Consider the following 27,115-nt stretch of genomic DNA (forward strand, 5'->3'; position numbering starts at 1 on the left):
CTATTTTGGGAAAAAGGCATTGGCACTGGTGTGCAAGTTGCCACCGTGTTTGTTTACCGCAAACCCACAATAGCCATATGACAAGTCTGCTCCACTGCCTGACGTTCGGAATCCACTTAGTGCTCAACAGTCTGCCTCAGAATCACACACATGCGATTTTTCTTTAACTTCCTTTTGTTTCTCATTCTTCCTTAATTATCTTTTGTTTACAGGTATCATTTCTTTTTGTTCCCTGTAGGTAAAATATTATCTGCATTTTAGTAGTTTTCAGAGGAACAAGTATGTGAGTTTTGTCCGAACAGAAGGCTGGGAAACAGGTGTTCTCTTTCCAACTTTTCCTTCTTTGGGACCCAGAAGTGAACGTAGTTCCCATGGGGGGAGTCCTGGTAAGCAGATCTTTAATCATACTTATTTTTATATCCTAGTCATATAAGTCATATAAGTAAGGCTCTTAAGGCATCACATGTTTATACCTGTATTTCTTTAACCTTGTGATGAAAATTGTTAATTTTTAACTTACTGTGCTGGTGATTTCTTCTTTTTTTTTTTAATTTAAATTCAAATTAGTTAACATACAGTGTAGTCTTGGTTTCAGGAGTAGAATCTCGTGATTCCTCTCTTACATATGGCACCCAGTGGTCATTCCTAAAGGTGCCCTCCTTAATGCCCATCACCCATTTAACCCATCCCCGCATCTACTTCCCTCCAGCAACCCAGTTTGTTCTCTGCGTTTAAGAGTCTTTTATAGTTTGCCTCCCTCTCTGTTTTTATCTTTTTTCCCTTCCCTTCCCCCATGTTCATCTGTCGTGTTTCTTAAATTCTACTGGTGATTTCTTTATTTAAAATTTTCAGTGTCCAAAAACCTATATAAAACTTCTATATATTGGAACAATGTATTTTTATCTTTTCCTGGTCATTGTATATCCTTATTTTTTCATGTAGGTTCACTTGTGAAATTTGGATTTTAATGACTTTAACATACATGTTCCTGGGTACTGACACGGTCTGATCCATTATAACTGTATGCTGCTCTGTTGGGTTGATAAACAGTTTCTAATATAGTTCTATTAATTTAAAATATATTATACAAACTATCATTAAAACATCTTTAAGTGGGGCTTTGTTTTTATTAACAATAATGCACATTTACCTTGAGGAAATTATCCAACAAGAAAAACAAGCTATAACCAATTCACCATAATTCATAAAAATTTGAAATAACCTGCATCTTAAATATGGTAAGTGAATAACAAAAGTATAAAATTTAATTTTACTGAACATTGTACAGTCATTAAAAATAGCCATCATTAGGGGCGCCTGGGTGGCGCAGTCGGTTAAGCGTCCGACTTCAGCCAGGTCACGATCTCGCGGTCCGTGAGTTCGAGCCCCGCGTCGGGCTCTGGGCTGATGGCTCGGAGCCTGGAGCCTGTTTCCGATTCTGTGTCTCCCTCTCTCTCTGCCCCTCCCCGTTCATGCTCTGTCTCTCTCTGTCCCAAAAATAAATAAAAAAACGTTGAAAAAAATATTTAAAAAAAAAAAAAATAGCCATCATTAAATCTTCTGAAAAAGCAGAGTTCAGAACTGTATTTTGAAATGATAACTGTGTAAACTGCATATTTATCAGCACAAAGCTGGGACAAATTTCCAAATATGAAAACTTTTACTCTGTTAGGTGGTGGGATTGTTTTGCATGTTATTATTTTCTTTATTTCTTTAATTTCTTTATTATTTTGTTATTATTTTCTTTAATAAATATTTTAAACTTTTTCCCATCATAAAATTTAACAAGCAATCTTATGTCTTTTCTACCATACATACTGCATGCATTATGAACTTCGCCTGGGGTATGATTTTATAAGGGTTAGTTGGATAATGCTAAGGGTTGCCAGGGGTATGTAAATGCACTGCAGAAGGGAGGCCACACAAGCTGATACAGCCCTTCTGGGGAGCGGTCTGGCCGTGGCAGCTGTATTAGCTCACTTAGGCTGCTGTAACAAAATACATACCACATATTGGGCAGCTTATAAACAACAGAAATTTCTTGCTCACAGTTCTGGAGGCTGTGAAGTTCAAGATGAAGGCTCCAGCATGGTCATGTTCTGGTGAGGGGCCCCCTTCCTAAGTTTCTCACTTGTGCTTTCTCACTATGTCCTCAGTTGGTGGAAAGGACTAAGGAGATCTCTGGAGCCTCTTTTATAAGGCACTAATCCCACTTATGAGGGCTGCACTGTCATGATTAAAACACGTCTCACAGATCCCACCTTCTAATACCATCACCCTTAGGGGTTAGGATTTCTACATATGGATTTGGGGAGACGTGAACATTCACACCATAGTAGTAGCCAAATTAATAATATGTTCCTGGGTAGAAACCCTAAGAAACTCTTTTTAATGATCCATAGAGAGTTCCTGGCACTGCTGGTTGTAGTGGCAAGGAATAGGAGGCAATCTGTAAGTTAAGTTGAGGCCCAGGTTCAGCCCAACTCAGCTGAACTCTTGGAATTTAAATGGTCAGCTCCTTCCTCTAGCTGTAGGACAAAGGAAGGAGCTAGCATCTTTAAGAAAACAGAACAAACAATTATACACTTTAGTGTCCACTCTTCCTTTAATCACAATTTCTGGCATGAGATCCAAAATTATAGGACATGCAAAGAAGCAGGAAAATGTTACCTAAAATTAAAAGAAAAAAAGAGTCATTATAAATAAGTGAACTGAGAAGCTAGATATTGGATTTAGTAGCCAAAGAATTTAAAATAATTTTATGAGTACTTTGATGTCATGTTGATAGCAAATATTCCCTGATACAATTTGATGAAGAGGCCACTTTACCTCTGTGGTATCTTTCTCTGAAACTTTTAATTCTAGTCTATTAGTAAAAAAAACATCATGCAAACCCAAATTGTAGATAATTCTCCAAAATACATGCCCAGTATTCTTGAAAACTCTCAAGGTTTTAAAAAACAAGAAAGGATGATAAAGTTTCATAGATCAAAGGAGACTATGGAGACATGACACCTAAATACAATGTAGTATCTTGGATGGGGGTTCTGCAACAGAAAAAAAATGACATTGGTGAGAAACTGGTGAATCCAAAGTTTGTATAAATTAGAAATTGTATTGTGCCATTGTCAATTTCTTAGTTATGACAGATTTACCATGATAGTATAGGATACGATATTTGGGAAGGTGGGTGCAGTGTGTAAGCAATATTTCTCAATCTTTTTTTCATCATTGCCCTTCTAGAGAATCATTTTGGATATTTTCTCCCTACGTGTTCTCATGAAATTTTAATACTACAGGTACACTACAGATTTGCTCTGTGTGCTGTGGTCTAATTGAAGTTGTATAACCCTCTGTTGAGAATGCATGGTATATGGGACTGTCTCTATTATTTTTGCAACTTTTCTGTAAGACTACATTTTTTCCCAAAATATAGAGGTATATTTTAAAAACTCTCCAAACCAAAGTAGCAATACAAGTGAAGTTTCTGGCCGCCCCCCCCCCCCCCAGGTGGCTCTGTTAAGCATCTAACTCTTGATTTTGGCTCAGGTCATGATCTCATGGTGGTGAGATCCATCCCTGCTTTGAGCCCCACTTTGGGCTCCACGCTGGGCATGGAGACTGCTTTGAGATTCTTTCTCTCTCCCTCTGCCCCTCCCCTGCTTGTGCACTCATGTGCATGCATGCTGTCTCTCCCTCTTTCTAAAACAAAACAAAACAAAAACAGTGAAGTTTCTGAATCTGATCAAGTACATGTGTAGAAATTTGTTATCTTCCTAGTGAAATATTGAACATTTCTCCCCTAGTAATCAGGAATAAAGTAAAGTTGTTTGCTCTCATCAGTTCTATTCAGCATATTACTGGATGTCCTAGCTTGTATTAGAAAAAGGAAGTGAAATAAAGGTATAGATTTTGGAAAGGAAAGAGTGAAATTACCTTTGTTTGAAGTTGACAGAATCACGTGTGCAGGAAATTCTGAAGAGATCCACAAAAAAGTATTACATACAATGTATTAATTTAGCAAATACCCAAGATAGAAAGCCAGTCTACAAAAATAAATTATAAATCTACACCAAAAATAACAAAACATTTCTGAGAGATAATTTAAACACCTAAACAAATGATATCTAAATCTCATTGGTTGGATGACTCAAAATTGTTAGGATGTAGATTCTCCCTAAATTGATCTATGATAGCAATATAGTGACAGTCACAATCCCAGCAGTCTTTTTTGAAAAAATTGGCAAGCTATCCTAAAATTTATAAGGAAATGCAAAGGGTCTAGCTTAGTAAAAAAAAATCTTGGAAAGGAATGCCAGTGTTAAAGAACATTTAAGACTTAGTACAAATGTGCATAATTAAGACAAAACTGTATAGGTTTAAGGATGAAGAAATACACTAGTAGAAAGAATGAGGTATCTGGAAATAGACATTTGATTTTCCACAAAGATGCCAATATAATTCACTGGGGAAATGAAATCTTTTGAACAAATTGTGATGGAATAACATGGCATTTATATGGAAAGAATGAATCTTGATCACTAACTCATATCTACACAAAATTATTTAATTAACGAGATAATCATAAACCTAAATGCAAAAGCTAAAATCATAAATCTTCCACAACAAAATTTATGAGAATATCTTCATGAATTTGGGGCTAGCAATGATTCATTAAGACAGAAAAAGTATTACCATAAAAGGGGAAAAAATGGATAAATTGACTTCATTAAAATTAAATACTTCTGCTTATGTGAAAGACACTATTAAAAATAGTAAGGCGGGGCACCTGGGTGGCTCAGTTGGTTGGGCGTCCGACTTCAGGTCAGGTCATGTTCTCATGGTTAGTGGTTCTAGCCCCGTGTGGGGCTCTGTGCTGACAGCTCAGAGCCTGCAGCCTGCTTCTGATTCTGTGTCTCCCTCTCTCTGGCCCTCCCCCACTCACACTCTGTCTCACTCTCTCTCTCAAAACTAAATAAACATTAGAAAAAAAATAGTAAGGCAAGGGGTGCCTGGGTGGCTCAATTGGTTAAGCGTCCAACTCTTCATTTTGGCTCAGGTCATGATCTCACAGTTGGTGAGTTCAGCCCCGCATTGGGCTCTGCACTCGCTGCACAGAGCCTGCTTCAGATTCTCTGTCTCCCCCTTTCTGCCCCTCCCCTGCTCACTCTCTCTCTCTCTCTCTCAAAAAAAAAATGAACATTAAAAAAATATATAGTAAGGAAAGATCCAGAGGGGAGAAAATGTTACACATATTCATATTCAAAATCTATAAAGAATTTGTATAGATTAATAGAAAAATCAGTTTCAGATGTCACAGCAATGCCAAATTTTAATAAGCTTTTTAAGTGTTTGCTCATTTTCATACTAAAGTTATATGACGGCAAGAAGCTTTTGCATACTACCACAGATCTAAAGACCACACTGAGTATTACTGCCTTAGTGGATATCAGCTCACAGTATGAACTACACTTAATTTTTCAAATGTCAAGAGTACTGAATTAAAATCTATACCTATACAGTAATTCTCATTCAGTTGATTGAAATTTCAGAAAGCAGTTCTGTAATTTCATACAATATTTACTTTCTGGGAAGCTGGGAATTAGGATCCTTTTATTATTTTTTAATTTTTTTTTTTGGAGAGAGTGTGTGTGAGCATATGAGTGAGCAAGCAGGGCAGAGGCAGAGAGAGATGGGAGAGAGAGAGAGAGAGAGAGAGAGAGAGAGAGAGAATCCAAGTAGGCTCTACACTGTCAGCGTCGAGCTCAACATGGGGCTTGAACCCAAAAACGTGAGATCATGACCTGAGCCAAAATCAAGAGTTGAATGCTTAACCCATCGAACCGCCCAGGCGCCTCAGGATCCTTTTAAAAAGAATCTTAAAAAAAACAAATGAATAAACAAAAAGCAAAATCAGACCTATAAATACAGAGAACAAACTGATGGTTGCCAGAGGAGGGAGGGATAGGAAAAACGGGTGAAGGGGAATGGGAGATACAGGCTTCCATTTAAGGAGTAAATAGGTCATGAGAATAAAGGCACAATATAAGGAGTATAGTGAATTGTAGTGTAATAGCATTTTATGGTGACAGATAGTATCTGCACTTGTAAGCATAGCATAACGTATAAACTTGTCAAATCACTATGTTGTAGACCTGAAACCAATGTAACATTGTGTGTCAACCATATTCGTATTTTTTAAATAATAAAAAGTATTTATTATCTGTTTGTGTGGGGAAACCATAATAGCTGCTCTGGGAAATTTAAGACTATAACAAGGGCCTCTTTACAATAATTAACTTTGTTGTTTGTCTTTGACATAGTTCAGTTACCTTTTTCTTTGTTCAGCTCAGCTGTTACTTGTTCTGTTGTACTTAGCAATCCTTGTTTTCTCACTTAGGGTACATCACTGAAGGGTTCCTGGCTATGCAGCATGCCGTGGATATTGCCATCATGAAATACTATAATCACAAGGCTACACAAAAGCTATTCCGAGAAGTCACTGTATTTGTTCAGAGATTTCCATATCCAGCATATTCTCATGATTACTTCTATACCTTTTTTGGTATTTTCATCCCTTTAGTAATCTTATTTATCTTCTCTATGAATCATCTTACCCTCATTCAGGCTATTGTGTGGGAAAAGGAAAACCGATTGAAGGTAACTTTCCTTTTCTTGTGATAGAATTTCTGTAGAAAAAGTTGGGTTTGTAGCATAAATTTTTGTGGAGGGTTGGATTATTTCTGACCACTCAGCACTGGTGGATGGTTATGTTTTGGTAGCAACCGAAAGTGAACACTTACTTCTCTTCGCAGTTTTCTAGAATTTTTTTTTATTGGAATTATTGGATTGGTCTTTAGTTTTAGTTCCAGAAGATAATTACAGATAGAATTTAAATGCCAAATGCTCTAAATCTCTCTGGAATAAGGTGAGTTACAAAGAAATAATCAACTGGGCTGTGGAATTGTCTTGATGAATTCGGATACAATTAAATGTCAAGATTCTATGATTCTGTGATTAGTTTTTCCATTTTCTGATATCTGAATTTTTTTTTCTAAATGACCTCTCATAGTTCCCTTCAGAATTTCTGTTTCTTGGTCAGAGAGCATGTTGTGTTATGGCCACATGCTTTGCAGTTCAAACTCTAGTCATTTAGCCAATAATGTGTATAATATATATAATGTAAATATATAAAATACATAATATAAAATAATTTTATATAATATATAAATGTATAATATAAATATAGAGGGTGAGATGACTTATATAACATATGTATATATATACACACACACACACACATGCATACACATATACATACACATATGGTTGATTTATTGCCTAATTTGTTTCAGGAACTGATAAATCATAGATATAAATCCTATCTCTGTTGTTTATTAACTGTGACATGTCATATAACTTTTCTAGCCTTTTTTCTCAGATATAAATTGAGTAAAACTAATTTGCAGGACTGTCATGATATTCAACTAGATATTGTGTGAAAAATTATCACTATCTAGTCACCTGAACCCGCTGTTTTGAGGCATAAAGGAGGAAATGCATGTTGAGTGTTTGATAGATTGCCAGGCGCATAGTTGAATACTCAGTAGCTGTTAGATGTGACTGTTCACATCGGCCATCTCCATGTCACTTATCTCCTTGTGTAATCTTGAATCATATCATTTTCTCTCTTTCCTTTCTTAGTGGCCACAACACTTCATGTATCAGGCTCATGTTGTTTCTCCCCATCCAGCTCTTCTCACTCAGGGCTCTTGTCACACATCTCCTTATCCATCCATCAAACTAATGGCTTTTTTGAAACTTCCTTTATGTTTATGTTTCCTCTGACTGTAATGCTTTCCTCTTTCTTTTCTGGTTGGTGTACACACAGTTAACTTACTTGTCCCAAATGTTGTGCTGCTATCTCCTTGTTGATGGTCTCTTTTTAATTCTCAATTATAATTTAAAGTTTTTTCTTTGAGTCCCCAGAACATGGTACATAAATGTCAACATTGTGACTGATTTATATTTCATTTTTAAAAAATTTTCATTGAAGTATAACATACAAACAAAAAAATACACAATTCCTAAGTGTATGTGTTTTAATCCCTTCAGGCTACTATAACAAAAATATCAAACAGTATACCTTATAAGCAATAGAAATTTACTTCTCTCATTTCCGGAGCCGGGAAAGTCCAAGATCAATGTGCCAGCAGATTCAGAATGTCTGATGAGAACCCACTCTGCGGTTCTGGTTCATAGATGGCACCTCATCACTGTCTCCTCCTGTGACAGAAGGAATGCAAGCTCTCCAGGGTCTGCTTTATAATGGCACTATTCTGATGCATGAGGGCTCATCCCTCATCACCTAATCATTTCTCAATGGCCCCACCTCAAAGTGCCCTTAGATGGGGCCTAGGTTTTGGTGTTGTTTTTTTTTTTAATACGAAATTTATTGTCAAACTGGTTTCTTTTTTTGTTTATTTTGGAAAAAAATTGGTAGGTGTGTTTATTTTTTTAATATGAAATTTATTGTCAAATTGGTTTCTTTTTTGTTTCTTTTGAAAAAAAATTGGTAGGTGTGTTTATTTTTTTAATATGAAATTTATTGTCAAATTGGTTTCCATACAACACCCAGTGCTCATCCCAACAGGTGCCCTCCTCAATGCCTATCACCCACTTTCCCCTCCCTCCCACCCCCCATCAACCCTCAGTTTATTCTCAGTTTTTAAGAGTCTCTTATGGTTTGCCTCCTTCCCTCTCTCTAACTTTTTTTCCCCTTTCCCTTCTCCATGGTCCTCTGTTAAGTTTCTCAGGATCCACCTTAAAGTGAAACATAAGGTATCTGTCTTTCTCTGTATGACTTATTTCACTTAGCATAACACTCTCCAGTTCCATCCATGTTGCTACAAAAGGCCAGATTTCATTCTTTCTCACTGTCACGTATATTCCATTGTGTATATAAACCATAATTTCTTAATTCCATTTATCAGTTGATGGACATTTAGGCTCATTCCATAATTTGGCTATTTTTGAAAGTGCTGCTATAAACATTGGGGTACAAGTGCCCTTATGCATCAGCACTCCTATATCCCTTGGGTAAATTCCTAGGAGTGCTGTTGCTGGGTCATACGGTAGATCTATTTTTAATGTTTTGAGGAACCTTCACACTGTTTTCCAGAGTGGCTGCACTGGTTTGCATTCCCACCAACAGTGCAAGAGGGTTCCCGTTTCTCCACATCCTCGCCAGCAACAATAGTCTGATTTGTTCATTTTGGCCACTCTGACTGGCGTGAGGTGATACCTGAGTATGGTTTTGATTTGTATTTCCCTGATGAGGAGTGACGTTGAACATCTTTTCATGTGCCTCTTGGCCATCTGGATGTCTTCTTTAGAGAAGTGTCTATTCATGTTGTCTGCCCATTTCTTCACTAGGTTATTTGTTTTTTGGGTGTGGAGTTTGGTGAGTTATTTATGGATTTTGGATACTAGCCCTTTGTCTGATATGTCGTTTGCAAATATCTTTTCCCATTCCATTGGTTGCCTTTTAGTTTTGTTGATTGTTTCCTTTGCAGTGCAGAAGCTTTTCATCTTCATGAGGTCCCAATAGTTCACTTTTGCTTTTAATTCCCTTGCCTTTGGAGACGTAGCATTTGACAAAATTCAGCATCCTTCCTTAATAAAAACCCTCGAGAAAGTCGGGATAGAAGGAACATACTTAAACATCATAAAAGCTATTTATGAAAAGCCCACAGCTAATAATCATCCTCAATGGAGAATAACTGAGAGCTTTCCCCCTGAGATCAGAAACATGACAGGGATGTCCACTCTTACCACGTTGTTTAACATAGTATTGGAAGTTCTAGCATCAGCAATCAGACAACAAAAGGAAATCAAGGCATCAAAATTGGCAAAGATGAAGTCAAGCTTTCACTTTTTCCAGATGACATGATACTATACATGGAAAACCCAATAGACTCCACCGAAAGTCTACTAGAACTGATACATGAATTCAGCAAAGTTGCAAGGTACAAAATTAATGTACAGATATCAGTTGCATTCTTATACACTAATAATGAAGCAACAGAAAGACAAATAAACTGATCCCATTCACAATTGCACCAAGAAGCATAAAATACCTAGGAATAAACCTAACCAAAGATGTAAAAGATCTGTATGCTGAAAACTATAGAAAGCTTATGAAGGAAATTGAAGAAGATATAGAGAAATGGAAAAACATTCCATGCTCATGGATTGGAAAAATAAATACTGTGAAAATGTCAATGGTACCCAAAGAAATTAACACATTCAATGGAATCCCAATCAAAATTGCGCCAACATTCTTCTCGAAGCTATAACAAGCAATCCTAAAATTTGTATGGAACCACAAAAGGCCCCGAAGAGCCAAAGTAATTTTTTTTAATATACGAAATTTATTGTCAAATTGGTTTCCATGCCACACCCAGTGCTAATCCCAAAAGATACCCTCTTCAGTGCTCATCACCTACCCTTCCTTCCCTCCCACCCCCCCATCAACCCTCAGTTCTCACTTTTTAAGAGTCTCGTGCTTTGGCTCTCTCCCACTCTAACCTCTTTTTTTTTTTTTCCTTCCCCTCTCCCATGGGTTTCTTTGAAGGTTCTCAGCATCCACATAAGAGTGAAAACATATGGTGTCTGTCTTTCTCTGTATGGCTTATTTCACTTAGCATCACACTCTCCAGTTCCATCCACGTTGCTACAAAGGGCCATATTTCATTCTTTCTCATTGCCACATAGTACTCCATTGTGTATATAAACCACAATTTCTTTATCCATTCATCAGTTGATGGACATTTAGGCTTTTTCCACAATTTGGCTATTGTTGAGAGTGCTGCTATAAACATTGGGGTACAAGTGCCCGTATGCACCAGTACTCCTGTATCCCTTGGGTAAATTCCTACCAGTGCTATTGCTGGGTCATAGGATAGGTCTATTTTTAATTTTTTGAGGAACCTCCACACTGTTTTCCAGAGTGGCGGCACCAATTTGCATTCCCACCAACAGTGCAAGAGGGTTCCCATTTCTCCACATCCTCTCCAGCATCTGTAGTCTCCTGATTTGTTCATTTTGGCCACTCTGACTGGCGTGAGATGATACCTGAGTGTGGTTTTGATTTGTATTTCCCTGATGAGGAGCGACGTTGAGCATCTTTTCATGTGCCTGTTGGCCATCCGGATGTCTTCTTTAGAGAAGTGTCTATTCATGTTGTCTTCCCATTTCTTCACTGGATTATTTGTTTTTTGGGTGTGGAGTTTGGTGATTTCTTTATAGATGTTGGATACTAGCCCTTTGTCCGATATGTCATTTGCAAATATCTTTTCCCATTCCGTTGGTGGCCTTTTAGTTTTGTTGGTTGTTTCCTTTGCATTGCAGAAGGTTTTTATCTTCATGAGATCCCAGTAGTTCATTTTTGCTTTTAATTCCCTTGACTTTGGGGATGTGTCAAGTAAGAAATTGCTACAGCTGAGGTCAGAGAGGTCTTTTCCTGCTTTCTCCTCTAGGGTTTTGATGGTTTCCTGTCTCACATCAGGTCCTTTATCCATTTTGAGTTTATTTTTGTGAATGGTTTGAGAAAGTGGTCTAGTTTCAACCTTCTGCATGTTGCTGTCCAATTCTCCCAGCACCAATTGTTAAACAGACTGTCTTTTTTCCATTGGATGTTCTTTCCTGCTTTGTCAAAGATGAGTTGGCCATACTTTTGTGGGTCTAGTTCTAGGGTTTCTATTCTATTCCATTGGTCTATGTGTCTGTTTTTGTGCCAATACTATGCTGTCTTGATGATTACAGCTTTGTAGTAGAGGCTAAAGTCTGGGATTGTGATGCCTCCTGCTTTGGTCTTCTTCAAAATTACCTTGGCTATTCGGGGCCTTTTGTGTTTCCATATGAATTTTAGGATTGCTTGTTCTAGTTTCAAGAAGAATGCTGGTGCAATTTTGATTGGGATTGCATTGAATGTGTAGATTGCTTTGGGTAGTATTGACATTTTAACAATATTTATTCTTCCAACCCATGAGCAGGGAATGTTTTTCCATTTCTTTATATCTTCTTCAATTTTCTTCCCAAGCTTTCTATAGTTTTCAGCATACAGATCTTTTACATCTTTGGTTAGGTTTATCCCTAGGTATTTTATGCTTCTTGGTGCGATTGTGAATGGGATCAGTTTCTTTATTTGTCTTTCTGTTGCTTCATTGTTAGTGTATAAGAATGCAACTGACTTCTGTACATTGATTTTGTATCCTGCAACTTTGCTGAATTCATGTATCAGTTCTAGCAGAGTTTTGGTGGAGTCTATCAGGTTTTCCATGTATATTATCATGTCATTTGCAAAAAGTGAAAGCTTGACTTCATCTTTGCCAATTTTGATGCCTTTGATTTCCTTTTGTTGTCTGATTGCTGATGCTAGCACTTCCATCACTATGTACACAGCAGCGGTGAGAGTGGACATCCCTGTCGTGTTTCTGATCTCAGGAGGAAGCTCTCAGTGTTTCCCCATTGAGGATGATATTAGCTGTGGGCTTTTCATAATTGGCTTTCATGATGTTTCAGTATGTTCCTTCTATCCCGACTTTCTGAAGGGTTTTTATTAAGAAAGATGCTGAATTTTGTCAAATGCTTTTTCTGCATTGATTGACAGGATCATATGGTTCTTATCTTTTCTTTTATTAATGTGATATATCACGTTGATTGATTTGCGAATGTTGAACCAGCCCTGCATCCCAGGGATGAATCCCACTTGATCATGGTGAATAATTCTTTTTATATGCTGTGGAATTCGATTTGCTGGTATCATATTGAGAATTTTTGCATCCATATTCATCAGGGATATTGGCCTGTAGTTCTCTTTTTTTAGTGGGTCTCTCTCTGGTTTAGGAATCAAAGTAATACTGGCTTCATAGAATGAGTCTGGAAGTTTTCCTTCCCTTTCTGTTTTTTGGAATAGCTTGAGAAGGATAGGTATTATCTCTGCTTTCAACGTCTGGTAGAACTCCCCTGGGAAGCCATCTGTTCCTGGACTCTTATTTCTTGGGAGATTTTTGATAACTGATTCAATTTCTTCGCTGGATATGGGTCTGTTCAAGCTTTCTATTTCCTCCTGATTGAGTTTTGGAAGCGTGTGGGTGTTTAGGAATTTGTCCATTTCTTCCAGGTTGTCCAGTTTGTTGGCATATAATTTTTCCTAGTATTCCCTGATAATTGCTTGTATTTCTGAGGGATTGGTTGTACTAATTCCATTTTCATTCCTGATTTTATCTATTTGGGTCATCTCCCTTTTCTTTTTGACAAGCCTGGCTAGAGGTTTATCAATTTTGTTTATTTTTTCAAAAAACCAACTCTTGGTTTCATTGATCTGCTCTACAGTTTTTTAGATTCTATATTGTTTATTTCTGCTCTGATCTTTATTGTTTCTCTTCTTCTGCTGGGTGTAGGCTGTCTTTGCTGTTCTGCTTCTATTTCCTTTAGGTGTGCTGTTAGATTTTGTATTTGGGATTTTTCTTGTTTCTTGAGATAGGCCTGGATTGCGATGTATTTTCCTCTCAGGACTGCCTTCGCTGCATCCCAAAGCATTTGGATTGTTGTATTTTCATTTTCGTTTGTTTCCATATATTTTTTTAATTTCTTCTCTAATTGTCTGATTGGCCCATTGATTCTTTAGTAGGGTGTTCTTTAACCTCCATGCTTTTGGAGGTTTTCCAGACTTTTTCCTGTGGTTGATTTCAAGCTTCATTGCATTGTGGTCTGAAAGTATGCATGGTATGATCTCAATTCTTGTATATTTATGAAGGGCTGTTTTGTGACCCAGTATGTGATCTATCTTGGAGAAGGTTCTATGTGCACTCAATAAGAAAGCATATTCTGTTGCTTTGGGATGCAGAGTTCTAAATATATCTGTCAAGTCCATCTGATCCAATGTATCATTCAGGGCCCTTGTTTCTTTATTGACCGCATGTTTAAATAATCTACCCATTGTCGTCAGTGGGGTATTAAAGTCCCCTGCAATTACCACATTCTTGTCAATAACATTGCTTATGTTTGTGGTGAATTGTTTTATATATTTGGGGGCTCCCCTATTTGGAACATAGACATTTATAATTGTTAGTTCTTCTTTATGGATAGACCCTGTAATTATTGTATAATGCCCTTCTTCATCTCTTGTTACAGCCTTTAAAGTCTAGTTTGTCTGATATAAGTATGGCTACTCCAGCTCTCTTTTGACTTCCAGTAGCATGATAAGTAGTTCTCCATCCCCTCACTTTCAATCTGAAAGTGTCCTCAGGACTAAAATGAGTCTCTTGTAGACAGCAAATAGATGGGTCTTGTTTTTTATCCATTCTGATACCCCATGTCTTTTGGTTGGAGCATTTAATCCATTTACATTCAGTGTTATTATAGAAAAATATGGGTTTAGCGTCATTGTGATGTCCGTAGGTTTCATGCTTGTAGCGATATTTCTGGTACCTTGTCTCACAGGATCCCCCTTAGGATCTCTTGTAGGGCTGGTTTAGTGGTGACAAATTCCTTCAGTGTTTGTTTGTTTGGGAAGATCTTTATCTCTCCTTCTATTCTAAATGATAGGCTTGCTGGATAGAGGATTCTTGGCTGCATATTTTTTCTGTTCATCACATTGAAGATCTCCTGCCATTCCTTTCTGGCCTGCCAAGTTTCAGTAGAGAGATCGGTCACGAGTCTTATAGGTCTCCCTTTATATGTTAGAGCATGTTTTTCCCTTGCTGATTTCAGAATTTTCTCTTTATCCTTGTATTTTGCCAGTTTCACTATGATATGTCGTGCAGAAGATCGATGCAAATTATGTCTGAAGGGAGTTCTCTGTGCCTCTTGGATTTCATTGCCTTTTTCCTTCCCCAGATCAGGGAAGTTCTCAGCTCTGATTTCTTCAAGTACACCTTCATCACCTTTCCCTCTCTCTTCCTCCTCTGGAATACCAATTATGCATAGATTATTTCTCGTTAGTGCATCACTTAGTTCTCTAATTTTCCCCTCACACTCCTGGATTTTGTTATCTCTCTTTTTCTCAGCTTCTTCTTTTTCCATAATTTTATCCTCTAGTTCACCTATTCTCTCCTCTGCCTCTTCTATCCAAGCTGTGGTTGTCTCCATTTTATTTTGCAGCTCATTAATAGCATTTTTGAGTTCCTCCTGGCTGTTCCTTAGTCCCTTGATCTCTGTAGCAAGAGATTCTCTGCTGTCCTTTATACTGTTTTCAAGCCCAGCAATTTATTTTATGAATATTATTCTAAATTCACTTTCTGTTATATTGTTTATATTGTTTTTGATCAGTTCGTTAGCTGTCATTATTTCCTGAAGGTTTTTTTGAGGTGAATTCTTCCATTTCGTCATTTTGGATAGTCCCTGGAGTGGTGCGGAACTGCAGGGCACTTCCCTTGAGCTGTCTTGAATAACTGGCGTTGGTGGGCAGGGCCGCAGTCAGACCTGATGTCTGCCCCCAGCCCACCGCTGGGGCCACAGTCAGACTGGTGTGTACCTTCTCCTCCCCTCTCCTAGGGGCAGGATTCACTGTGGGGTGGTGTGGCCCGTCTGGGCTACTTGCACACTGCCAGGCTTGTGGTGCTAGGGATCTGGCGTATTAGCTGGGGTGGATCAGCAAGGTGCACAGGGGCAGGAGGGGCAGGCTCAACTTGCTTTTTCTTTGGAGATCTGCTTCAGGAGGAGCCCTGCAGCACCGGGAGGCACTAAGGCCCACCGGAGGGATGGATCCGCAGAAGGACAGCCTTGGGTTGGGTGTCTGCATGGTGCAAGCAAGTTTCGTGATGAGAACTGGTTACCTTTGTGATTTTGGCTGGGGGATGGGCGAGGGAGATGGCGCTGGCGAGCGCCTTTGTTCCCCGCCAAGCTGAGCTCTGTCATCTGGGGCTCAACAACTCTCCCTCCTGTTGTCTTCCAGCCCTCCTGCTCTACACACAGATGTGTTAACTTATAACCTTCCAGATGTCAAGTCCTGCTTGCTGTCTGAACACATTCTTTCCGGCCCCTCCACTTTTGCAAGCCAGACTCGGGGCCTCTGCTTGGCTGGTGGGCTGCCCCTCCGCCCCAGCTCCCTCCCGCCAGTCCTTGTAGCGGGCACCGCCTCTCTGCCCTTCCTGCCCACTTCCGTGGGCCTCTCATCTACGCTTGGCTCTGGAGAATCCGTTCTGCTAGTCTTCTGGCGATTTTCTGGGTTATTTAGGTAGGTTTGGGTGGAATCTAAATGATCCGCATGATGCGGTGAGCCCAGCGTCCTCCTACGCCACCATCTTCCCAGAAGCTGCCAAAGTAATTTTGAAGGAGAAGACCAAAGCAGGAGACATCACAATCCCAGACTTTAGCCTCTACTACAAAGCTGTAATCATCAAGACAGCATGGTATTGGCACAAAAACAGACACATAGACCAATGGAATAGAATAGAGACTCCAGAATTGGACCCACAAAAGTATAGCCAACTCATCTTTGACAAAGCAGGAAAGAATATCCAGTGGAAAAAAGACAGTCTCTTTAACAAATGGTGCTGGGAGAACTGGACAGCAACATACAGAAGAATGAAACTAGACCACTTTCTTACACCATTCACAAAAATAAACTCAAAATGGATGAAGGACCTGAATGTGAGACAGGAAACCATTAACACCCTAGAGGAGAAATCAGGAAAAAACTTCTCTGACCTCAGTCGCAGCAATTTCTTACTTGACTTGTCTACAAAGGGACTAGGTTTTCAACTTAAGAATTTTGAGGAAACACTAATATTCAAACTATTGTAGTGGAATTGAATGGGTTATCATAAAGAAAGTATGCCCATATTATCATGATCCTGTAAGAAATAAAACACTGCCAACACTCTAGAAGTCTGATTGTGTTTTCCTCAAAACATTTTCCCTAAAGTATACAGTAACCTGATTTCTAATATCATGAGTTAGTTTTGTCTGTTTTGAACTTGATATAAATGGAATCATGCACTATATTGTGTCTGTGTGATTCTTTACAGCTAAATATGTAGCTGTAGTTCATTCATATTCATTGAGTTATAGGAGTTTTAAGATTCCATAGTATGACTATCAAAACTTACCTATTTTCCTTCTGTGTTTGGAGTTTGGGTATCATAAGTAATTCTACTATGAATATTTTATACATTTTTTGCTGAATGTTAGATTATGCATATTTAACTTTAGTAGATAATGCCAGTGCTGTCAGCACAGAGCTCCATGTGGAGCTTGATCTCACCAACCACGAGATCATGACCTGAGCCGATATCAAGAGTCAGGTGCTTAATGGACTGAGTCACCCAGGTGCCCAAATTTTATCTAATTTTCCAATTTTTTTCCAATTTTATGAGAGTGTTTTCGCTTCAAAAATGTAGAGATCTTTCACTTTTCATTGTTTTGATTGTACAAGTCTTTTGCATCTTTGGTTAAGGTTCTTATGTGTTTTATTCTTTTTGATGCTATTGTAAATGGAATTGTTTTCCTAATTTCCATTTCAGATTGCTCATTGATAGTATATAGAAGTTCTACTGATTTTTGTGTGTTGACTTTGTATTCTCCTACTTTGATGAGTCATTTATTAATTATGACTTTTTTTTAATGTGTGGAATCTGTGGAGTTTACATGTAAGATCATCTCATCTGCAAACAGAGTACTCCTTCCTTTCCAATTTGGATGCCATATGATACACACACACACACACACACGTATATATGTATATTTGTGTGTATATATATGTATATATATATATATATATATTTATATATTTATATATTTAAATATATAATTTAAATATAATAATTTAAATATAAATTTAAATATTTATATATTTATTTGCTCTGGTTAGAACTTCTCATACTGTGTTGAATAGGAGTGAAAGCTAGTATCATTAATTTTCTCTTGATCTTAGGTGAAAGAGTATGATATTAGCTGTTATTTTTTCTATATGGCCTTTGTTATGTTGAGGAAGTTCCCATCTATTTCTAGTTGAATATTTTATCAGTCTTGAATTTCTGCATCAACTGAAATGATCACGTGTTTTCTCTTAATGTGGTGTATTATATTGGTTGATTTTCTATGTTTAATTCTCCTTGCATTCCATGAATAAATCCTACTTGGTCATGGTGTATAATCCTTTCAACATGCTGCTAAATCTGGTTTGATACTATTTTGTTGAAAAATTTTGTGTCAATATTCACAAGGGATATTGGTCTGTAGTCTTTTCGTGTGTATCTATCTGACCCCTAGACTTATAAAATGAGTTTCCTCCTCTTCAAGTGTTTGGAAGAGTTTGAGAAGGATTATTGTTTATTCTTTTTGAAATATTTGTTAGAATTCACCTGCAAAGCCTTCTGCTCCAGGGATGTACTTTGTTGGAAGTTTTTAATTAATGATCTAATCTTATTCCCCATTATTGATCTGTTCAGATTTTCTCTTTCTTCATGATTCAGTTTTGGTAGATTGTGTGTTTTTAGGAACTTGTGCCTTTTATATAGGTTATCTAATTTTTTGGCATATAGTTGTTCATAGTATGCTTTAAGTGATTGTTTTTATTTCTGTAAAATCAGAAGTAATGTCCCCAGTTTCATTTGGATTTTAGTAACATGAGTCTTCTTTCATTTTCTGGCCAATTTGACCAAAAATTTGTCCATTTGCTTTTATCTTTTGTAATTGAATTAAAATATATTTACATTACATGTTTACATTTATAAAATATATTTATATTACATTGAATTAAAATATATTATGCCCTACTAGAAGAAGGTATAATAAAAGAAAGGGGATATTAATGTAAGTAGTTTATAGTTTTATTAAGGGTGTTTCATGCCTGAACAATATCAGGTAAATTATTGATGAGGTCACCTATGGGCTTATAAGCATCACAGAGCTCCCACACACTAGGTGAGTAATTTTAGTCAAGTCATTGATCTCCTCTATAAATTGGGCATGATAATATTTCTTATTTAACCAATTTTGATTGTGGTGGAAATTTAGATAATATTTGTGAAAGCATTTTGTATATTATATTGTTTTACATGATGTTGATTTGTGTTAATTCTCCCACAGGAGTACCTGCTCATGATAGGACTCAGTAATTGGATGCTCTGGGCTGCCTATTTCTTCACATTCCTCTCTTTGTATTCAGTTATCATCCTTTTGATGTGCATTATTTTCTTTGCCAAGGCAAGTGTCTATTTCACTGTCCAGGCTATAGCTAAACTCTGAGAGTAAAAATGGATACATATGGTGTGGTCCTGTTGGATTCAGGAAGTGAACATGTGCCTATTGGTGACTCCGCTCTGGAAATTCAAGTGCTGCTTAGTCTCTCAGCAAACTAAACTTTTTTTTTTAAGATTTAAAAAACATGTTTATTATTTTTGAGAGAGAGACAGAGAGACAGTGCATGAGCAGGGGAGGGGCAGAGAGACAGGAAGACACAGAATCTGAAGCAGGCTTTAGGCTCTGTGCTGACAGCTCAGAGCCTGATACAAGGCTCGAACTCACAAGCCGTGAGACCATGACCTGAGCCAAAGTTGGGTGCTCAACTGACTGAGCCACCCAGGCGCCCCTCCAGCAAACTAAACTTTAAGTCTAAGTGTGTGGACCTTCTGTAGTTAATGAATTGTTTACTCATCTCCCTGAGGCTTGTCATTAGTTTCACTAGGACTTTTAAAATATTTAAAGATGTTTCATTTCTCTTCTATTGTTTTGCTGTGACACCATTTAGAGTATGACTCAACTGGTTTCCTGATTGTTTTGCTAGATAGAACCTGTGCCAGTTATCCAATACAGTGACCCATCTCTTGTCTTCGTCTTTTTGCTATGTTTTGCCATCGCCACAATGTTCTTCAGCTTTATGGTTAGCACATTCTTCAATAAAGGTAAGTCAAAAACTCCTGGGAAAAATTGTCAGTGACTCAGTGGGGATTATATTTGGAAGCTCCTGTGACTTTCATTTGCCATCTCATCTGCAGCCTCTGTTTACGTTCTAGCTAAAAAGACAAGTATTATATGTACATGAAATGATTCCAAAAGAAATGAAAGGAGCAGTGAAAATATAGTATAGTATACATGTGAAAAAGGGTAAGAACCAAAATAAGATAATATTTGAGGATTCTTTTTAACCTTTACCTGTGGCTTCACATGTGGTATCTGTTTAACCATCCAGCAAGAATGGTAATGATTGAGATGGCTTCTGTATATTCTACTAGAGGGAATAAAGTCTGTCAGTATGCGATGATGATCCTGGGGTATGTGAAGAGGAATAAAACAACAAAATTGCTTTCCTGAAATAAAGGGTCTGTGTACTTCATTAATAGATTTTTATTGTGTGTTTGATGTGAATTTGAAATATAGTGTCCCATAGAGCTGACATTGACCTTGGAGACATGCATATCATATGCACAAAAAAAGATTTGACAGGACATGCAGAGAGCAATGAAAATTAATGGATCATAGTACACACGAAAAAAGAATTAAAATCCTCCAAATTCATATTAAGATTGAGATAAACCAAAGAATGCTTCCTGTAGAGATTAGTTTTTAAAAAAACACTTTTGAAAGACTAGAAGATTGGAATAGGAAGTCAAGTCAATGGATGCAAGCATCATTCATATCTTTGTGCTGGCACGGTATCTCATATACAAAGGCAAGTGATAATTGTTTCCTTCCTTTTTGAGGGCTCACATACCAATAGCAGTCATGACCAATAATTCTATTTCATTTTATTTTTATTTTTCTCAGTACATTATCATGAGTCTTGTTAGTTAATGGCTCCTCACAAGGCACATGATTGTATGTATGACCGTAAACAGCCAAAATTAAAAAACAAAACCAGCCAACCCGGAGGTAAAGAAAAGTGGTGTGTCAACATAAGGCACAATGTGATATACCAAAGAGAAAAAAGAGATAGTTAGAAAACAAATACTGTTGTTTTCTGTTTCTGGAATTATGGCAGACTAGATATTTAGAACGTTTTTGTACGTGTCTTTTGGTATATATGTATAAGACTTTCACTGTGGTATATAGTTAGGAAAGGAATTGCTAGGTCATAGCAAGGTTTGTAAATGTCCAGCATGACTACCCATGTCCAACATTTCCAAAGTGGTTGTGTGCCTTTACAGCCCCACTAAAGGAAGATGAGAATTCCTATTGCTCATATCCTTGCCAGAATTTACTGTTCAAACTTTAATTTGTGCCACACTAGAGATATGAAATACTATCTCATGGCAGTTCAAACCTTCATTTTCCCACTTACTGATGAAGCTGAGTGTTATTAATATGAGTCATGTGTTTCCTTTTCTATAAAATCTGTTTGTGCATGCTTGTCTATTATGATTATTGATTTTCAGGAGTTATTTATATATTCCTACTACCGACCTTTTGTTAGTTGCAAATGTGTTGCAAAACTTGTCCCAGTTTGGAACTTTTAGCTTTTTGTTAATGTTATCTTTTAATAGCAATTTTAATGTAACCAATCGTTTCCTTTACCAATCTCATCCTTCATAATTTGTGATACTAAATATTTCAGTGAAAAAAAATTTTCTAAGGCACAGAGTTATCTTCCTGTGTTCTATATAGGAATTGATACTTTTGTGTGTGGTATGATATGGTGAATTGATTTTTCCCTCAAGTGCATAAGCAGTTGTCTGGCAACATGTGATAAATAGTTCACCCTTTCCTCACTGCTCTGCAGTACCTATTCTGTTATATGTCAAGATCCCCCTCATGTGTGCATTTGTATGGAGGTGCTCCTTTCACTGATACGTTATGTTTGAAGCATATTCACAGCATTTTAGTCAATATGGCTTCATAATAAATCTTATCACCTGGTAGGGAAAGAGGTCCAGTCCATTCTTTTTCTTCAAGTATGTCTTTGACTATTCCTGGCCCTTTGCTACTCTGTATACGTCTTAGAATAAGTAGGTTATATTCCATAAAAAAATATTGTTTGCATTATCAATCAAAGTATATTAAATCTATAGGTCATTTTGGGGAGAATTAACATCTTTATAATTTTGAATCATCCTCTTCAAGAACATGATATATATTTCCTTTTGATTAGGTCTTTTAAAATTCTTTTTTCTAGCTTTATATTTTTGTTATAAAAATTTAATAACTGTCTTCCTGAGTGTTTTTATTCTTTATTATTAAAAATGAAATATTATCAAAGTTATATTTTCACCTGCTTGTGATAATATTTAAATGTTGCCTTTCCTTACAATTTATTAAACTCTCAAATTATTTCTAAGAACTGTACATTCCTTTGGATTTTCTATATGCACATTCCTATAACGTGAAAATAAGGTGGGTTTTTTTTCCCTCAGTCATTTTGTCTTATTTTCTTTCACCTCTTACTGCACAGGCTAGATCCTCTAATATATAATAAAAGGAATTAATGTAGATATCTTTGTCTTGTTCCTAAAATTAAATGGAAGTGGGGTTTTGTTGTTTGTTGTTTGTTTTATTTTAGAAAGAGCGTCCATGAATGGGGGAGAGTGACCAAGGGAGAGGGAGAGACAGAATTCCAGGCAGGGTCCATGCTCAGTGTGGAGCCTGCCATGGGGCTCAATTCCACAACCCTGGAATCATGACCTGAGCTGAAATATAGAGTCAGATGCTCAACCGACTGAGCAACCCAGGTGTCGCAAATGGAAATGTTTTTTATTAGTAGTAAATACATACAACATAAAAATTACCATTTTAGCTATATTAAATAAGTATACAGTGTGGTAGCATAAAGTATATTCCTAATATACCATCACTATTATTTAATTTCAAAACATTTTCATCACCTGAAATGGAAACCACATATCTGTTAAGCAGTACTCCCATCCCACCATCCCCTCAGCCCCTGGCAACCACTAATCTGCTTTCTGTTTTTATGGATTTGCCTATCTGGATATCTCATATAAATGTAATGATACAAATATGTGACATTTTGTGTCTGAATTTTTTTACTTAGCTTAATGTTTTCAAGATTCATCTCTTGTGTAGCATTTATCAGTACTTCACTCCTTGTTATGACTGAGTAATATTACATTGAATTGATGTACAACATATTGCTCATCTAGTCATCCACTCATGGGCATTTGGATTGATTCCTCCTTTGACTCTTGTGAGCCAAAGTGCTTCAATGAACATGTGGGTACAAATTATTGTTTGTGCATGTGCTTTCAATTATTTTGAATATAAACCTCGGAGTAGAATTGTTTGGTCATATGGTAATTTAATTCTCAACTTTTTTGAGGAACCATTAAACTGTTTTCCATAGTTGTTGCAACATTTTACATTTCTACCAAGAATAAAGGAAGGTAACAATTTCTCCACATCCTTGCCACTCCTTGATACATTCCATTTTTTATTATAACCATCCAAATGAGTGTAAAGTGATACCTCATTGTGATTTTGATTTTCACTTCCCTAAACGGTAATGGTGTTGGGCATCTTTTCATGTGCTTGCTAGTCATTTGTATATCTTCTTTGGAGGACTGTGTGTTCAAGTCCTTTGACTATCTTTTAATTGGATTGCTTGTATTTTGATTGGTGTGTTGTAAGAGTTCTCTATATATTCTGGATACTAAGCCCTTTCAGGTACATGATCCTCAAAATACCTTTTGACTCTCTTAATAATATCCTCTGGTGCACAGAAATTCTTAATTTTCATGAAATCCACTTTACCTATTTTTCTCTTGTGTGTGTCAAAGAACCCATTTGCTAAACCTAGGGTCATAAAGATTTACCTGTACATTTTCTTCTGAGAATTTCATAGTTTTAGCTGTTATATTAATGTCTCTTATCCACTTTTAGTGTTTATATATGGTATGAAATCCGGGTCGAAGTTCATACCTTTTGCATTTAGATTATCTGTTTGTCAAAGGACCATTTATTGAAGGGACTGTTCTTTCCCTTATTGATGCTCTTGTCACCATTGTCAAGAATCATGTGTATATATGACATATGACATAAGTCCTTTATTTCCATATTCTCAGATGTATTCCACTGGGTTTATATCTATCCTTAGATCAGTAACACACTTTTGAGATTACTATGGTTTTGTAGTAAGTGTTGAAAATGGGAAATGTGAGCCTTCAATTTTGTTTTTGTTTTTGTTTTTGCCTGTTTAGGGTTCTGTGCAATTCAACATGAGTTTTAGGTTTGGCTTTTCTATTTCTGCAAAAAAAAAAAAGGCAAATGGGATTTTTTTAAAGGATCACAATGAATCTGTAAATCACTTTGGGGAGTATTTTTATCTTAACTATATTGCCTTGTAATTCATGAAGACATTTCTTTCCATGTATTTAGGTAGTCTTTAATTTCACTGAGGAATATTTTATTGTTTTCAGTGTACACTTCTGCAACCCCTTGGTTTAATTTATTCCTATTTTATTTTTCTCTGCTATTACAAATGGAATTCCTTTTTAATTTTATTTTCAGACTGTTCATTGATAGTGTCTAAAAATTCAGGTGAGGGGTGCCTGGGTGGCTTAGTCAGTTACACATCTGACTTTGGCTTAGGTTATGATCTCACTGCTCCTGAGTTTGAGACCTGTGTCGGGCTCTGTGCTGACAGCTCAGAGCCTGGAGCCTGCTTCAGATTCTGTCTCTCCCCTGCTTGCATTCTTTCTCTCTCTCTCTCTCTCTCTCTCTCTCTCTCTCTCTCTCTCTCTCAAATATAAGACATTAAAAAATTTTTTTAATTCAGCTGATTTTTGTGTATTGAACTTGTACCCTCCATTGTTACTGAATATGTTCATTAGTTTTAATAGATTTTTTTTTGTAGATTCTTTAGGGCTTTCTGCATATAAGATCATGTCATCTGCAAATAGAAAAAATAGAAATAAGCTTACTTCTTCCCCTCCAATTTGGATGTCTTTAATTTTTTTTCTTGCCTAATTGCTGTGGCTAGGACTTCTAGTGTTATGTGAATAGAAATGGTGAAAACACTCATATGTGGAATTTAAGAAACAAAACAGATGAACATATGGGAAGACAGGGAGAGAATAAAGGGGAAAAAACCACAAGAGACTCTTAATGATAGAGAACAAACTGAAGGTTGATGGGAGGGATGTGGGTGGGCAATGGGCTAGATGGGTGATGGGTATTAAGGAGGGCACTTGTTCTGATGAGCACTGGGTGTTGTATGTAAGTGATGAATCACTAGATTCTACCCCTGAAACCAATATTACACTGTATCCTAGCTAATTAAAATTTAAATTGAAAAACAAAAATGAAAAAAGAAAGATACGGTGAAAACAGAAACTCTTACCTTCTTCCTAGTCTTGAGGGAAAAATTTCATTCTTAAACCATTAAGTGTGATCTTAGCTGTGGATTTTTCATAATCTCGTTTATCATGTTGAAGTTTCCTTCTTTTCCTAATTTTTGAGGTTTTTTTCATGAAATGATGTTGAGTTTTGTCAAACCTGTTATCTGCACAAATTAAGATGATTATATGGGTTTTTTCCTCCTTTCTATTAATGTAGTGTGTTTCCATAGACTGATTTTTCTCTGTTGAACTATCTTTGCATTCCTGGGACAAATCCTACTTAGTCATGGTGTAGAATCCTTTTAATTTGCTGCTGTACATTTAGCAAAGTACAACATCCATTCATAGTAAAAACCCTCAACAAAGTAGGTCTGGAGGGAACATACCTCGACATAATAGGCCTTAGATGAAAAACACACAACATCATACTCACTGGGGGGAAATTGAAAGCTTTCCCCTTTAAGATCAGGAAAAAGACAAGGATGTCCAATCTCTGCACTTATATTCAACATTGTACTGGAAGTCCTAGCCATAGTAATCAGACAATAAAAAGAAATAGAATGCAACTATATTGGTAATGAAGAAGGAAAACTTCCACTCTTTCCAGATGACATGGTACTATATTTGGAAAACCATAAGGACTCCACCAAACTACTATAACTGATAAATGAATTCAGTAAAGTCTCAGGATATAAAATCAATGTACAGAAATCTATTGCATTTATATACACTAATAATAAAGCAGCAGAAAGAGAAATTAAGAAAATAATCCCATTTGCAATTGCACCAAAAATAAAATACCTAGGAATGAACTTAACCACAGAGGTGAAGGACCTGTATCCTGAAAACTATAAAACATTGATGAAAAAAATTGAACATGATACAAAGAAATGGAAAAACATTCCATGTTCATGGATTGGAAGAACAAATATTGTTAAAATATTTATACTACCCAAAGCAATCTACAGATTTAATGCAATTCCAGTCAATATACCAACAGCATTTTTCACAGAACTAGAACAAACAATCCTAAAATTTGTATGGAAACATAACAGACTATGATTAGCCAAAGCAGTCTTGTAAAAGAAAAGCAAAACTGGAGGTATCACAGTTCCAGACTTGAAGTATATTACAAAACTGTAATAAAACAATATGGTACTAGCACAAAAATAGACACATAGATCCATAGAACAGAATAGAAAACTCAGAAATAAACCCACCATTATATGGTAAGTTAATATTTGACAAAGGAGGAAAGAATATCTGATGGGAAAAAGACAGTATCTTCCAACAAATGGTGCTGGGAAAACTGGACGGCTACATGCAAAAGAAACTGTACCACTTTCTTATACTACACAAAAATAAACTCAAAATGGATTAAATACCTAAATGTGAGACCTGGAACCATAAAAATCCTAGAGGAGTGCATGAGCAATAATTTCTTTGACATTGACCATAGCAACATTTTTCTAGATATGTCTGTTGAGGAAAGGGAAATAAAAGCAAAGATATTTAACTACTGGGACTACATCAAAATAAAAAGCTTCTGCACAGAAAAGGAAACAATCAACAGAACTAAAAGGCACCCCCCAGAATGGGAGAAGATATTTGCATATGACATATCTGTTAAAGGGTTAGTATCCCAAATATATAAAGAACTTATAAAACTCAACACCCCAAAAACTAATGATTCAATTAAAAATGGGCAGAAGACATGAATAGACATGTTTACAAAAAGGACATCCAGATGGCCAACAGACACATGAAAAGATGGTCATCATCATTGATCATCAGGGAAATACAAATCAAAACTACAA

At 36.7% G+C, this 27,115-nt stretch overlaps 1 protein-coding gene across 1 annotated transcript in view; it reads left to right on the plus strand.

Annotated features, from left to right (window-relative positions):
- LOC109255524 (phospholipid-transporting ATPase ABCA3-like) overlaps window positions 1–27,115 on the plus strand; it is a 120,024-nt gene that overhangs the window by 18,021 nt on the left and 74,888 nt on the right. Inside the window, exons 6-9 of the mRNA XM_053894585.1 lie at window positions 239–386; window positions 6,401–6,660; window positions 19,099–19,219; window positions 19,800–19,913. Coding sequence (XP_053750560.1) covers window positions 239–386; window positions 6,401–6,660; window positions 19,099–19,219; window positions 19,800–19,913 — 643 coding nt within the window. The remainder of the gene's footprint in view (window positions 1–238; window positions 387–6,400; window positions 6,661–19,098; window positions 19,220–19,799; window positions 19,914–27,115) is intronic.

The sequence above is a fragment of the Panthera pardus genome, unplaced genomic scaffold, assembly GCF_024362965.1.
Source record: "Panthera pardus isolate Hobbes unplaced genomic scaffold, ASM2436296v1 HiC_scaffold_5, whole genome shotgun sequence".
Lineage (NCBI taxonomy): Eukaryota > Metazoa > Chordata > Mammalia > Carnivora > Felidae > Panthera > Panthera pardus.